The sequence below is a fragment of the Mus caroli genome, unplaced genomic scaffold (genome assembly GCF_978045245.1).
Source record: "Mus caroli unplaced genomic scaffold, Mus_caroli_1 scaffold_11, whole genome shotgun sequence".
In the NCBI taxonomy this organism is placed as follows: Eukaryota; Metazoa; Chordata; class Mammalia; order Rodentia; family Muridae; genus Mus; species Mus caroli.
Genome location: NW_028227266.1, coordinates 74691819 through 74704675, shown reverse-complemented (window position 1 = coordinate 74704675; position 12857 = coordinate 74691819). Strand labels below are relative to the sequence as shown.

General features: G+C 40.8%; 1 protein-coding gene and 1 long non-coding RNA gene across 2 annotated transcripts in view; one reads left to right on the top strand and one right to left on the bottom strand.

Moving 5' to 3' along the window:
• Hmgcll1 (3-hydroxy-3-methylglutaryl-CoA lyase like 1) overlaps positions 1 to 6848 on the bottom strand; it is a 121629-nt gene extending 114781 nt beyond the window's left edge. The window contains exon 1 of the mRNA XM_021172660.3: positions 6336 to 6848. Within this exon, the coding sequence (XP_021028319.1) occupies positions 6336 to 6443 (108 nt within the window). The 5' untranslated portion in view covers positions 6444 to 6848. The remainder of the gene's footprint in view (positions 1 to 6335) is intronic.
• LOC147002069 (uncharacterized) lies at positions 6555 to 10652 on the top strand. Its single transcript, XR_015048984.1, has 3 exons — positions 6555 to 6634; positions 9260 to 9325; positions 10300 to 10652. It is a non-coding gene; the product is annotated as an uncharacterized LOC147002069 (long non-coding RNA).
• Positions 10653 to 12857: the final 2205 nt, after the last annotated feature.

Below are 12857 nucleotides of genomic sequence, written 5' to 3'. Positions count from 1 at the left end.
GTAGCTGTCTAAAGATCATCATATTTCTTTACATGAGAAAGGGAAGAACTATTTATCGCTTATCGAAACACAGGGGGCTGTTTATTATATTTTTCCAGAGAAAAGCAACCATCAAGATGTAGATAGATAGATAGATAGATAGATAGATAGATAGATAGATAGATACCAAACCTTGGCTTCAGAGGAAACCAAGAAGAGACCTGCAGACCTTTTCGACTACAACCTGTTGATCCAGATAGTGTAAAGCCATCTTAGTTCCCTTTAAAGATTTATGAAATGGAGACTAAGGAGATAATTCATTGGTTAGGGGCTTACACCTCCCAGTCACATTCATGTTCCACTGATAAAATATACTGAAAAAAAATGTCATTTAAGAGGAGAAAACGGTCAATTTCAGCTTACAGCTCCAGGTAATAGTTCATCATAGCAGCGAATCCACTGTGGCAAATCCATAGCACATCCACAGTCAACTGCAGAGGTAAGCAAATGCATTCGGGCTACTTGCTTCCTTGTGCTTGGATGCATTTCTCCACTTGTGCGATCCAGGATATCCTTTCTAAGAATGGTGCTGCCCACAGCAAGCTGGGTCTTTCATATCAATTATTTATTTAAGACAATAGCCCACTTGCATACAGGCCAACCCAATGTAAGAAGTCCCTCATTAAGACTCTCTTCCCTGGTAATTCTAAGCTATGGCAAGGTGATAATTGAAGCTAACCATCATACTGCCCAAGCATAAAGACTAGAGTCAGATTCTCAGCACCAACATAAATGCTAAGTGTCAAAGGAGGCTCACTTGTGATCCTTATGCTCAGGAGGCAGAGACAGAGGACATCTAAAGCAAGCTAACTAGCAAAACTAGCAGAAATTGGTACGCTTTAGGTTTAAGTAGGAGATCCTGCCTCAATGTGTAAGGTAGAGAAAGACTAAGAACAACATTCGATGTTCTCCTTTAGTCTCCAAACACTTGCACACACACGAGCATGGGTATACACACACTCGAATACTTTAAACATACACATTCACACTATATATGCATACACATATAGGCACCCATATGAATTGTGAAACCTAAAATTATAGAATACAACAAATTAGACTGACATAAATTAGACAAAGTTGAAGAAGGAATCGGGCAAAAGAGTATAAGAAGGAAAATACATACTAAACATGGAAAGGAAAGCATAAAAATACAGAATTGCTATACACCACTAACTAGACAAATAGAAATAGTCTCAGTGGATGTGACTGACAGTCAAAAAGAGTGTGAAAGATACTTTACTATTGGACAAGAAAAAAGACAAATGGCTAATATTGTGTGTTAAGTGCTTTCCCTTGTAACTGCTGAGAAATCCACATTTTGCAGCACTGTTAAGTATTTAAATTATTTATTTACTATTTATTTACTTAAATTATTAGTGTGATGTGTTTATATTAATATTCACATGTAGCTATTGCATTAACATACACACACACACACACACACACACGCGCGCGCGCGCGCTGAAAGAAGCAATCATCACCTGATCTATTTAAAAAACAAGCAAATGGAGACGTGTGCATGCTAGACTATCACTCTAATCATTTTGCATTCTCAACCCTTCTTTAACACTTTGTGAGATTATTATTTCACTGTGTTTCCCATTGTCTCACTAAGTTGCATCCTTCTCAGCCGTCCTAGTACCTGAGCCACCAGACTATTGCTCTCTCTTTAAGTTTTCTTAAAATTATATTTATTTGTTCATTTATATATACATATGTATTTATTTGTTCATTTATTTAGTGTCTGTGGACTCCGTGTGTGTGTGTGTGTGTGTGTGTGTGTGTGTGTGTAGAGGTAAAAGGAAATTGATTCTCTCCTTCCACCAGGTGGGTCCCAGGACTGAACTGAAATCATCAGGGCTTGCTTGCCTTTGCCCACTAAGCCATCTTACGAGCCTTCAGAGCAGTAGATTTTCAATGAAGAGGAGACTGAAGTGCATAGACTTCCTGGTGGAAGGAAAGTAGTCTCCACTACAAGACTGGAAATGGATAAATCAGTGGTGGATGAGGGAAAGGGAGCAAATATACATAAATATGCATTGACCGTGAGTAAACATATTTTATAACTATCCCATGTGGAGAAAAACGCATACAACCACAAGTACCAAAAGACAAAGGACAGCAGTAGAGTTAAGTGTTGCAGCTTCACTTTTAATAAGTTATAACACCAATCATATTTATATTTTAGCAAGTCAAGGTTAGATATTGACATGTTAACAACTGGGAACATAATACAAACAGAATATAACTGACATGTTAACTCAGTGGGGAAATTAAAAATACAAAACAAAAAAAAAAGGAAGGAAAGGGAACAAGTTAACAAGTAACATACAAAATAAACAGAAAGCAGTGGGGTTGTTTCTTTTTCTAAAAATTCATCTCCGGTCCTCTCAAGTTCCTTAGGAAGCATTCTAAAGCTACATAGTCACCAATAAAATGTAAAGCTTGCATTACCCTTTCACGAAGTTTAAGCAGAAATAGCATATATAGAGTTTAACATCAGAGTTAGGTTAGCACTAAATGTCACTAGTCTGATTAATTGATTTAAGAGACTCCTTCTAGCTCATCAAGATATTTTATATTTCATGCATACAGTGAAACTTCACAAAGGAGACAGGCTAGTCTAAGCATAAAGTCATTCAGTAAGATGTATAGGATGCTGTGATATAGAGAAAGGAAAAACAGAACTTGTTTTCTAGCCTGTTATTATTTAGAATGGCATCCTTTCATGTAAAGAAGTTTCTATCAATCCCAACTGCAACCACATTAACTCCTAACACATCTCCTGGCCCTTTATGTCATCTTATCTACCAAACTCTACAACAAATAAGTGGTAAAGTTCCCTGTGGTTTATTTACAGCATTCAAATTTCATTTGCATGTTTCCTTGACCAGCAAACCCTGCCTGGGACCATGTAATACAAAGATGATTCCCAAACAGTAACAGCCACCAGCAGATGCGAGTACTAAGGTACTCATTCTCAGAAACTATGTATTATATACTATAATGTGCTAATCGCTGTTTTAAGACTGTTTTCCAACTATGTGATGCTTGGCTTGTTCTCTGCAAAGGTGAGCAGTCATTTATTTGTTTAGCAAGTACATACAAAACATCAGAACTAATCAGGCATTTTTGTTATGTGAGGTAAATCCACTGATGGGTTGTTTCCTGGTCTTGTTGGGGTTAACATATGACTGAGAGTTATATGCCAAATAATCATCAAATAAATAGATAATCCATGTTACATACAATAGCTCAATAGTTCACTGTACGGTAATCTCAGAAGGAGTTGGTGAGAAAGTGACATTCAAATTGAACACTGAAGATGGAATAAAAGCTAATTAATGGAGAAATATCCTCTAAGATGGATGAGAAAATCAGAGGGAACATGGTTTGTAGAGACCTCAAAGAGGGCCTCTGTGGGGGAAAAAAGGGCAAGAATAAAAGTGAATAGTGTAAAATGAGATGAATGAAGGACTACTGGGGGTTCATAGTTCTGTTTATCTATTTCTAGAAATAATGGAATTCACAGATGGTTGTGAAACGGGGTTAATGGATGATTTTACTTGAAATACAGAACCTCTCAACTGTGTATACAGACGGCTGAAGAGGGAAAACAGAAATTAACAAGAGAAAGGCACAGTCGCCTCATTCAGAGGTCACATAAAGCTAATTTAAAAGGGCAGTGCTGATGAACTTGGGAAAGAGATACACTTGAAAGGATTTAAAGAATGAAATTCCAGGACCCGATAATGCTTTGAAAGTAACGGAATGGAGCCCTCTGTTTGGAGCTTGTGGGGTGAGTTGTGAAGAGATTGCAATGGGAAATCTTGGAGAGAGCCCACATGTGGGAAGTGTATTACTAAGGGTTTTGATTGTCATGATAAAACGCCATGACCAAAATCAGCTCAGCTCGAGGAGGATAGGACTTATACCTTATACTTCCATATCATAGTTCATTACTGAAGGAAGTCAGGGTAGAGACCAAGGCAGGAACGAATGCAGAGATAATGAAGATGGCTGCCTCCTGGCTTGACTTTCATGGTTTGCTCAGACTACTTCCTTGTAGCACCTAGAACCACCTATCTTCTGTTCAGGGATAGCTCTGCCTACAGTAAGCTGAACCACTCCACATCAATCATAAACGACATATCAGGCCCATCTAGGGGACACATTTTGTACATTGAGTGTTCCTCCCCTTACATGACTTCCAGAATGTATTAAAATTAAGTATGTGGGAGGACTTCTCTGTGCAGACCAGGGATGATTTTCCACAGAAAACTAGCCAGCAGAGAGAGAGAGAGAGAGAGAGAGAGAAAGAACATGGATTTCTGTTAAGATATCCAAGTGCAGACAAAAGCTCATAAGAGAGAAGAGAATATAAAACCAAGAACTGGGATACAAACAATAGCCAGGAGGGTGAGAAGAGATAAGCCATAGGACAGACATGCATAATGATCCAGACAGACAGAAGCCACTGAGCTCAGCAAGGACACAGGAAAAAGAGACCTGGACCAAGTATGTGCTTTGTAAGACATAACTGAGTGACAAATGGAAGTGTCACAGTCAGAAGAGTTGGCGGGTGTTAAGATAACTTAGAGTGTCTTCCAGAAAAGCACATAAGAGTCTGAAAGCCGTGTCCTTACATAGCCTCAGCAGTAATCTTAGAAACTCTCATTTTCCCCATACAAATCAGAACACTGGAGCATGCACACCACTCTACGGATCACCCAAGCAATAAAGTCACATGACTTCATCCCGAAAAGTAAATGTTAGGGATTCTTGGTTGCGTAAGACAAACTGACCACTAAGGAATGTTGAGAACATTCCAGGAAGTTCAAACCAGACTCCATGGAAATCAGCCACCGTGAGGACATGGAAGAAGATAAAGCATGGCTCGCCACTTCCCTGTTGTCACCATCAGGTCTGACCAGAGGGTCCTGGTCAATCCTTCTGAGCCTTATTAGTATTACTTGTGGAAATAGCGGCTTCACTGTGGCCCTTGCACGTGTACATATTGTGGGCTGTGATCATATTCATAGTCTCATTTCCCCCACTCATCTGCTCCTTCCTCCTGATGCTTTCCATGTCTCCTAACTCCACCCTCTCCACCCCCCCCCCGACCCCCGAACTTTCTCCTCTCGGTATTTATGTCCCTTCCTTGGGCAACAGAAAACAGGCAATACTAGTTGTTTGGGCTCTGGCTTATTTCCAGGCATCTACCTACAAATGACTTGATTTTGATCATCTCTCTGAATAATAAACCATTGGGTAATTATGCCATATTTTCTGTATTGTATCCAGCCATCTGTTGATAGGCAGAAAGCCCATTCTAGGACTTGGCTCTTGCAAATAGTTCCAGTATCATACTCTAATTAATGGCGAGCAAACTATTTATAAAACCACCCACGAATGCTAAGTCCTACTTGTAGATCGAAGGCTTCAATTTCACATGTTGGAACACTGAACTGAGGCCACACCATAAGGATATGAACAACTCCTGTCAGAACTGTTGGTGTAACATCACATAACAAAGCTAGGCCAGCCCACTAAAATACAAAAATAACAAGAACTACACTGTTCACAAAGGGAACAGGTGCCTAGAATTAAAAAGGCTAATGATACCTAAGGCCTCACAAAGCCCTTGACTCATAACAGGTTTCAACATTTAGGTAACGACCATTACTGCTGTTTCCTGTTATGTTTTATGTGAAAAGGAAATTTCTTTATATGCCTTATGCTCACTTAACTGGCACGTTTGTTGATAATACATAGAATCATAAATACATAAAAAATGAGTTGTCTTTATAAAGCTCTCAGGAAAATGCAGGAGTAATTTTAGTCTGTAATGGTTTTATTCAAGCTTGTTTAATTTCATTAAGCAAAAACACTGTAGGGATAGTCAGTGCTCTGACATACCATGTGATTTTAATCGTCGTCGTATGCCTTCCTAGTGTGCCCTAGCTTCATCCTCTTTCTACCACACAAGGTGATATGTTTGTAGTCTGTTACACATTACAAGGAAGAAAGTGAGAACAAAAGCACCGCCCTTCCAAGAACACACACAGACATGATCACTCCAGTTAGCGACCTGCAAAAGGCCTGGGGTAGGGAAACTGCTAGGCCAGCAAGGATGTGCCTGCTGTTCACAGCAGAGAAGATGAGAGGCTTTTCAGCCACAGACCCACACACTGACGGCCTCAGGCAGGACCTTGGCTTACAGAGGTGACACAGACAAAGGGGATAACGGGGAGGTGGATGGGGGTAGGGACGCCCTAGGCCCGAGGTGGTACCTGCGCCGCATCCAGCGCCCCTGCCACTGAGTCTCCGCTCCAGAGATGCTCGCGGAGAAGCTGCTGGTAGTTGAGGCAGTGCTTCGCAGCAGATGGTAGATTCCCCATAGCAGCAGCCTAGGTGCGGTGGGCGGTGCTGGATCCCACGGCCCGAGCCGAGAGCCGGGTGAGAGCCGGGAGCGCGTCCCGCGGGTGCCCGGGGTCCGAGCTGCACTGCGGCGGCGCGGTTCCTGGGCAACGCCCAGGCAGGGGTGCAGCGGGCACCTGAGTCCCGCGCTGAGAACCAGATCCTGGATGGGGTCAGTTAATTGAGGCAGGGTGGCACTTCCCCCCCCCTCTCTCCGTAGAATATGGTGCTCTCAAGGCTGATTGTCTGCAGGTGCTCGCCTGAGTCAGAGCTCTGGGCAGGACCCAGGCCTCTGAGAGGAAGAAGCACTGGGCTCTCTACAGACATTCTCTCCTTCCCAGCCACCAAGCCTGTAGGGTTGGCACTGTGAATCGGTTTGAGTTTATGTCAAAACTCTATTTAAAATTGCCGAGGCGCTTTGTGGTATTAAAAAACACAAACCGTAAATTAAGGGCGAGGGAGGGGGGTATATCAGAGGTAAACAAGCAAACCAAGAGTTGTCAGTAAGCCGATGGTGCAAGATAAATGTTGAAATGCTGAATTCTTTTTCGCTGTCTTTCATGTATTGGTTTTAGTGGTTGTCTCCTTCCACTGTCACATGGGAGTTAGGCCTAGAACTTAACTATCTGCTTCGGCAACACCACAAATTCCTTTACTATCCCCCAGGGTATGAAGAACTGTTTCTTTAAATAAATTAAAAAAAAAAAAAAAAGGAAGAAAGAAAGAAATTGGGCAATAACTAAATTCATAAAGGCTTTTCTTTCATTCAAACAAAAACAACCTGTCAGAAGTTAGAAGTAATTATAAATTAAATTTTAATGTATATGTTTATAAAATACTTATAATATAAATGTATATTTAGTTTCTATATAAGTATGTTTGATTTATATATAAGTTTATATATTATAAATATAAATTATTAGATTTATATGGTAGCCTTGGAATCAGATAAGCCCTGCTTCATTCGGCCTACTTCATAAGCACGCTTAGATTGCAACACTCTAATGCTCTTCAGTGTGGAGTCCATAGCTTTCAGCTGATAGTACACAATTGTCAGGAACAGTCTTGTGCAGGGAGAGCTAGCTGGCTCTACTGTTTCCACAGCTAGTAGGAATCAAATGCATCCAGGTGCACAAGCTTGCACAAATGATGGCGTATACAACGACTAACTTCTGAGACATAATAGGAACAGATTTTGAAGGGATTCACCATCCAGATTGGATAAAGAATATATTTCATACAAGATCTTTTGAACACATTCACTCCCTGTACCCCAAATTCTCCCAACCACCTTCTTCATCCCTTTTATCCAAGTTTAAGATATCCTGTTACATTTTTCCCCCATCAAGTCCAGTTTGTGTTGCCCAGCTATTTATGGGAAAGGGAACTGCCCTGGTGTGTGCGCGACTGACTCTCCCTTTCTAAGCAGCTATCCCGTGCCAACAGCTACCTATTCAGTGGGATTTCATACCCACTTTCCCCGCTCTACCCCGGGCTTTTGTCTGGCTGGTGTTTGTGCTGGTCTTGTGCATGCTGTTAACAGTTGCTATGAGTTTGTTTATGCAACTACCCTGTTGTACCCGGAAAACACTATTTCCTTGATGTTCTCCTCTGCCTGGGGTTCTTACAGTCTTAATGTTCTCTCTTCCCTGAGCCCTGGGGGTTGGAGTGTAATATGTACAATCCTTTTAGAGTTGAGCAATGAATAATCTTATTTTCTGTATACAAGCCTAAAAGGATGGAGGTAACACTGAGCTATGAGGCACATGGTGCAGTTTTCTCTCCTCATTGGATAGGTCAACTTGGGAGTCCCCACTCTGCAGAGAATGCTCTGTGGTTACACGTGTACACAGTTCTTTGGCATCCATGTAGGTGGCTCACAGCCACCTATAACATCTAGCCCCAGGGGGATCTGACTCTTCTAGCATCTGGGGAACTCCTACTGACATGCACATACACACAGGTTCTTCATTTTATTTTGTCTTTTAAGAAAACACAAAATAGATTTAAAGTTAAAAATAATAATAAAAATAAAGAAACTTGGATTCCAAACCTAGTGTCCTGGAGCATAACTATAATCATATTGCTTAGGAAGCTACCGTAGAAAAATGACTAAGTTTAAGGCCAGTCTAGGCTAGATAGCTAATTCCAGGCCAGCTGTGTCTACAAAGAGCGAGCCTGTGTCATACCACCAAGAATGAAATGGGCTCCACGAGCCAGTAGACATAACATCGCTGAGCAATCATATAGATGTTTAATGCTGTATTTCAAACCTGAACTCTATTTTCTTTCTATCTTACATAACTAAGCTATTTTTGTTTCAGTGTTCCAATAATTTAAACATAAAAGATATGCACACCTACAGAAAATTAAAAGGAATCAGATTTACTGTTTTCTTCCATGATTTTTATTGATTTTAGGTAATGTCTCAATGTCTTGAATTCTACCTATCTTTTGTGAAATTTCCTTGACTCCCTTCTCTCATTAAGCCCTCCATCTAACCAGCACCCAATCCAATCTGCCAAGCTATTTCAAACATGTAGGAGACATTGCAGGCCTTTATTTCCTATGTTCCTGCCATTCAGACTTGAAAGATAACACTGCAATTCAATGGGAAAGGTTTAAAATTGAATGTTAGATCACATGTGGTCTCGAGCACTTACTACTGACTATATCTGCAATAACAGAATAGGTCAGTTTGTGATTTGCAACCACGACCACACTGAAATTTTGAGTTTTGCAATTCTTTGTTGTACAGACTATCCTGTACATGATTTTTTTTCTTTTATATCCACAGGTGTTTTGCTTGTATGACCACTTTGGAGTGTCAGGTATGCAGTGCCTGCAGAAGCCAAAAGCAGGTGTAAGTTCTTCTGGGACTGGTATTAGAGATGAGAGGTAGCCACTATATGAGGGGTAGCAACAGAACCTGGCCCTGCAGCCAGAGTTCTTCATCATTGGAACATCTTTCCAGAATCGTTGGCTGTTTCCACTAATATCAACTGATACACAAAAGTCACTACTCCAATAGAGAACGTGAGCTGCTGATGTGGCTGCTGCTGCTGATGACATTTGCTGAGCATATTTATCTTGGACCACATACAAGTCTAAGGAATTTCTGTGAATGTTACAGAATTCATTGTACAGATTAAATAACCTGAGCACAGAGAATGTAGTCCACTGGCAGCACAAACTGGTTATTAAGGAGGATAGAATTCAACTTCAGCAGTTGGATGTCAGACATTGTCTTGTGGTGGTGATGCTGCCTTGCTGGAATCACACTCGCCCAAATATATGATCTTTGAAGCATAACTTCTTGGCAGATTGGATTGGGTGCTGGTTAGATGGAGGGCTTAATGAGAGAAGGGAGTCAAGGAAATTTCACAAAAGATAGGTAGAATTCAAGACATTGAGACATTACCTAAAATTATCTCAAACATTTAAACATTACAAGACACTTATTACAAATGCCACATCTCTTAATATAAGGTAGCTGACTCCCTCCCCACTCCACAAGTTGTTTAAATTGCATCAGAAACCAAAGTGCCTAGGCAGAGATTTAAATCTCAGGTGGAAATAGAATCCTGGGATAACTTTCGACAAATGTACATTCTATTAGTGAAGGCGGCCGTGCATCTCCTTACTCTGTAATTGTTATGGAGAATACTGATATGGTTTCATTATTTTTATTATCAATCGTTCAGAAGGAATCATTTATATTGTTTCTGATATTCAGGATTTACTCCATCCCCCAACACGTAAAAGGTTTGCTTAAATCTCTTTACAAATAGCACCAGGGGATACAGGTGTAGCCAGTGATGGTGTTTGTTCTCTTAGCAGATGCAAGACCCTGGATGCAGTACCCAGCACTCAGTCAACATGACTATCCAGCAAAAATTCAGCTTCTTTTCCCACCTGTCTATCTTAGCTACATATGGAGTCTTCATATTTCTACACATAATAAAAATACCCAAATAGCATCAACAAAGGTTTTGACCCTGTTTGGATTGCTATACCTTTAGAAAAATGTGATTTTTCCCCCATTCTGATCTAAAAATCTTGTTTTAAGTAGTTCCAGGCTGACGACAGAATGTTATAAAAAAAATGCTACCTAAGTACAGAGGGTTTTTTTTTCTTTTTTTATTGGTTATTTTATTTATTTACATTTCAAATGTTATCCCCCTACCCAGTTTCCCCTCTGAGTTTTTAAATCTAATCATACAACTCCTATTATTTGAAATGCACAGAATATTTTATTTACTTTCAAGATTCTAAGGAAGTAGAGGAGAAAAGTAACAATTATAGTAATCTCTACGTAACTTATAATTATCCGATGATTTCCATATACTATGCATTAGCATAAAACTTTCCATGTGCTAATTCATGTAATCTTAGGAGGAGCCACCTCACATTTGGCTTCCTTAATACAGCCACTTTGTATGTGGAGAATGAGAGTTACAAAAACCAACCAAAAGTGACCAAGTGATTAACGTATCTAATGACTCAGCTGTCTACAGACCTAGTCAGAACCAAAGCAACCCATCTCTCTAGTGATGTAGCTGTCTACAGACTCAGTCTTGACCAATGCGGTAGAGCTAGCCAAAGATTCAACTGTTGTATAGATTTCCCATGACCAAAGTGACCCATCTATCCAGTGACTCAGCTGTCTATAGACTCAGTCATGATGTAACTGATAGGTCCACCTAATGATTCAGTTGTCTATAGACCCAGTGTTTTGGCACCAAAGTTTTGCTGCTTGCAGCGTATGTAGACTGCCCTTGTAATAGAGCAGAGGAATTACTACCAGATGCCATCTCCCTTATTATTTGATAGGTGGATTAATTAGAACATGTCTTTCTCTGGGCGGTGGTGGCACACGGCTTTAATCCCAGCACTTGGGAGGCAGAGGCAGGCAGATTTCTGAGTTTGAGGCCAGCCTGGTCTACAGAGTGAGTTCCAGGACAGCCAGGGCTACACAGAGAAACCCTGTCTCAAAAAACCAAAACAAAAAAACAAAACAAAACAAAAGTCTCTCACACACAGTAGGAAAGAAAGGGTATTTATCTACTTAAACTATACCATCTATGAAAACTTTGACAGCACAGACTATAACAGTTTATGAATAAATTATTTAATGTTTAAAATAATCTCAAAACCAGTAATTCTAAAATATCATCCATGCACTTAACTTACCTGCCTCCTTCTTCTGTCATTAATTCAAAAGTACCCACCCCATGATTTTATTTTTCAAAAGATTTATTTAAGCCAGGCAGTGGTGGCACACACCTTTAATCCCAGCACTAGGGGGTAAGAGGCAGGTGGATCTCTGTGAGTTCAGGGCCAGCCTGGTCTACAGAGTGAGGTCCAGGACAGCAAAGACTACACAGAGAAATCCTGTCACACACAAAAAAAATGTGTGTGTGTGTGTGTGTTCATGTGTATATTTGAGTGATTGCCTGTCTGGGCATAGGTGCACTGTGTATCTATGAACCTAGAGCCCACAGAGCCCGAGTGATTGCCTGTCTGGGCATAGGTGCACTGTGTATATATGTACCTAGAGCCCACAGAGCCCGAGTGATTGCCTGTCTGGGCATAGGTGCACTGTGTATCTATGAACCTAGAGCCCACAGAGCCCAGAGGAAGGAGCATAGTTGCTTGGAACTGGCCATGTGAATGCAGGCCACTCAACTCTGCTCCTCTGAGAGAGCAGCAAGTGTGCTTTAACCACAAAACTGCATCTCCAGACCTCTCCCCATCCCCGTACTGTTTTGCATTGCCTTGAGTCAGAATGGAAAGATGGCCTTAAACCAGAATGGAAAATGGGAAGCGATAGAGACATGGGAAGGAAGAAATCCTTTACCTGGAAGTCTGGATAAAGCCTCTTGCCAGCTACAAGAATTATCATAATCCCAGCATAGTTAACATTTGCTTATAGCCCTTCTCCTTTCTCAGCTCTAAACATGCAGTTTACCAAGAATCTTAATACCTGATTTACCTACCAGAACTATCCAGTATAGTAAAAGGATTTGTCCAGAGATCATACGACCTTGGTGGCTCTGAGTTTTACCTTATCAAATTATGATCCCATCTGAGACCACACCCCAAGCCACATCATAATTTCATCTACCAAACAGAAAGAGAAACAGGTTGAGAAAAGCTTTCTAGCAACCCCTCTGAGAGACCATTTGGGAGCCACAATGCTTTGTAGGGATCATGCTAAGGCACATAAAACCTGTATTAAAAATAAGGCTGGTGAGATGGCTCTTTAGGTAAAGCATCCACAGTATGAGGGTGAGAACCAGAGTTCGGATACCTAAAACTTAATTAAAAGCAAGATAGGCAAGGCAACTGCCTATATCCCAACACTCTGGGGGCAGAGGAAGATCCTCAGAGCA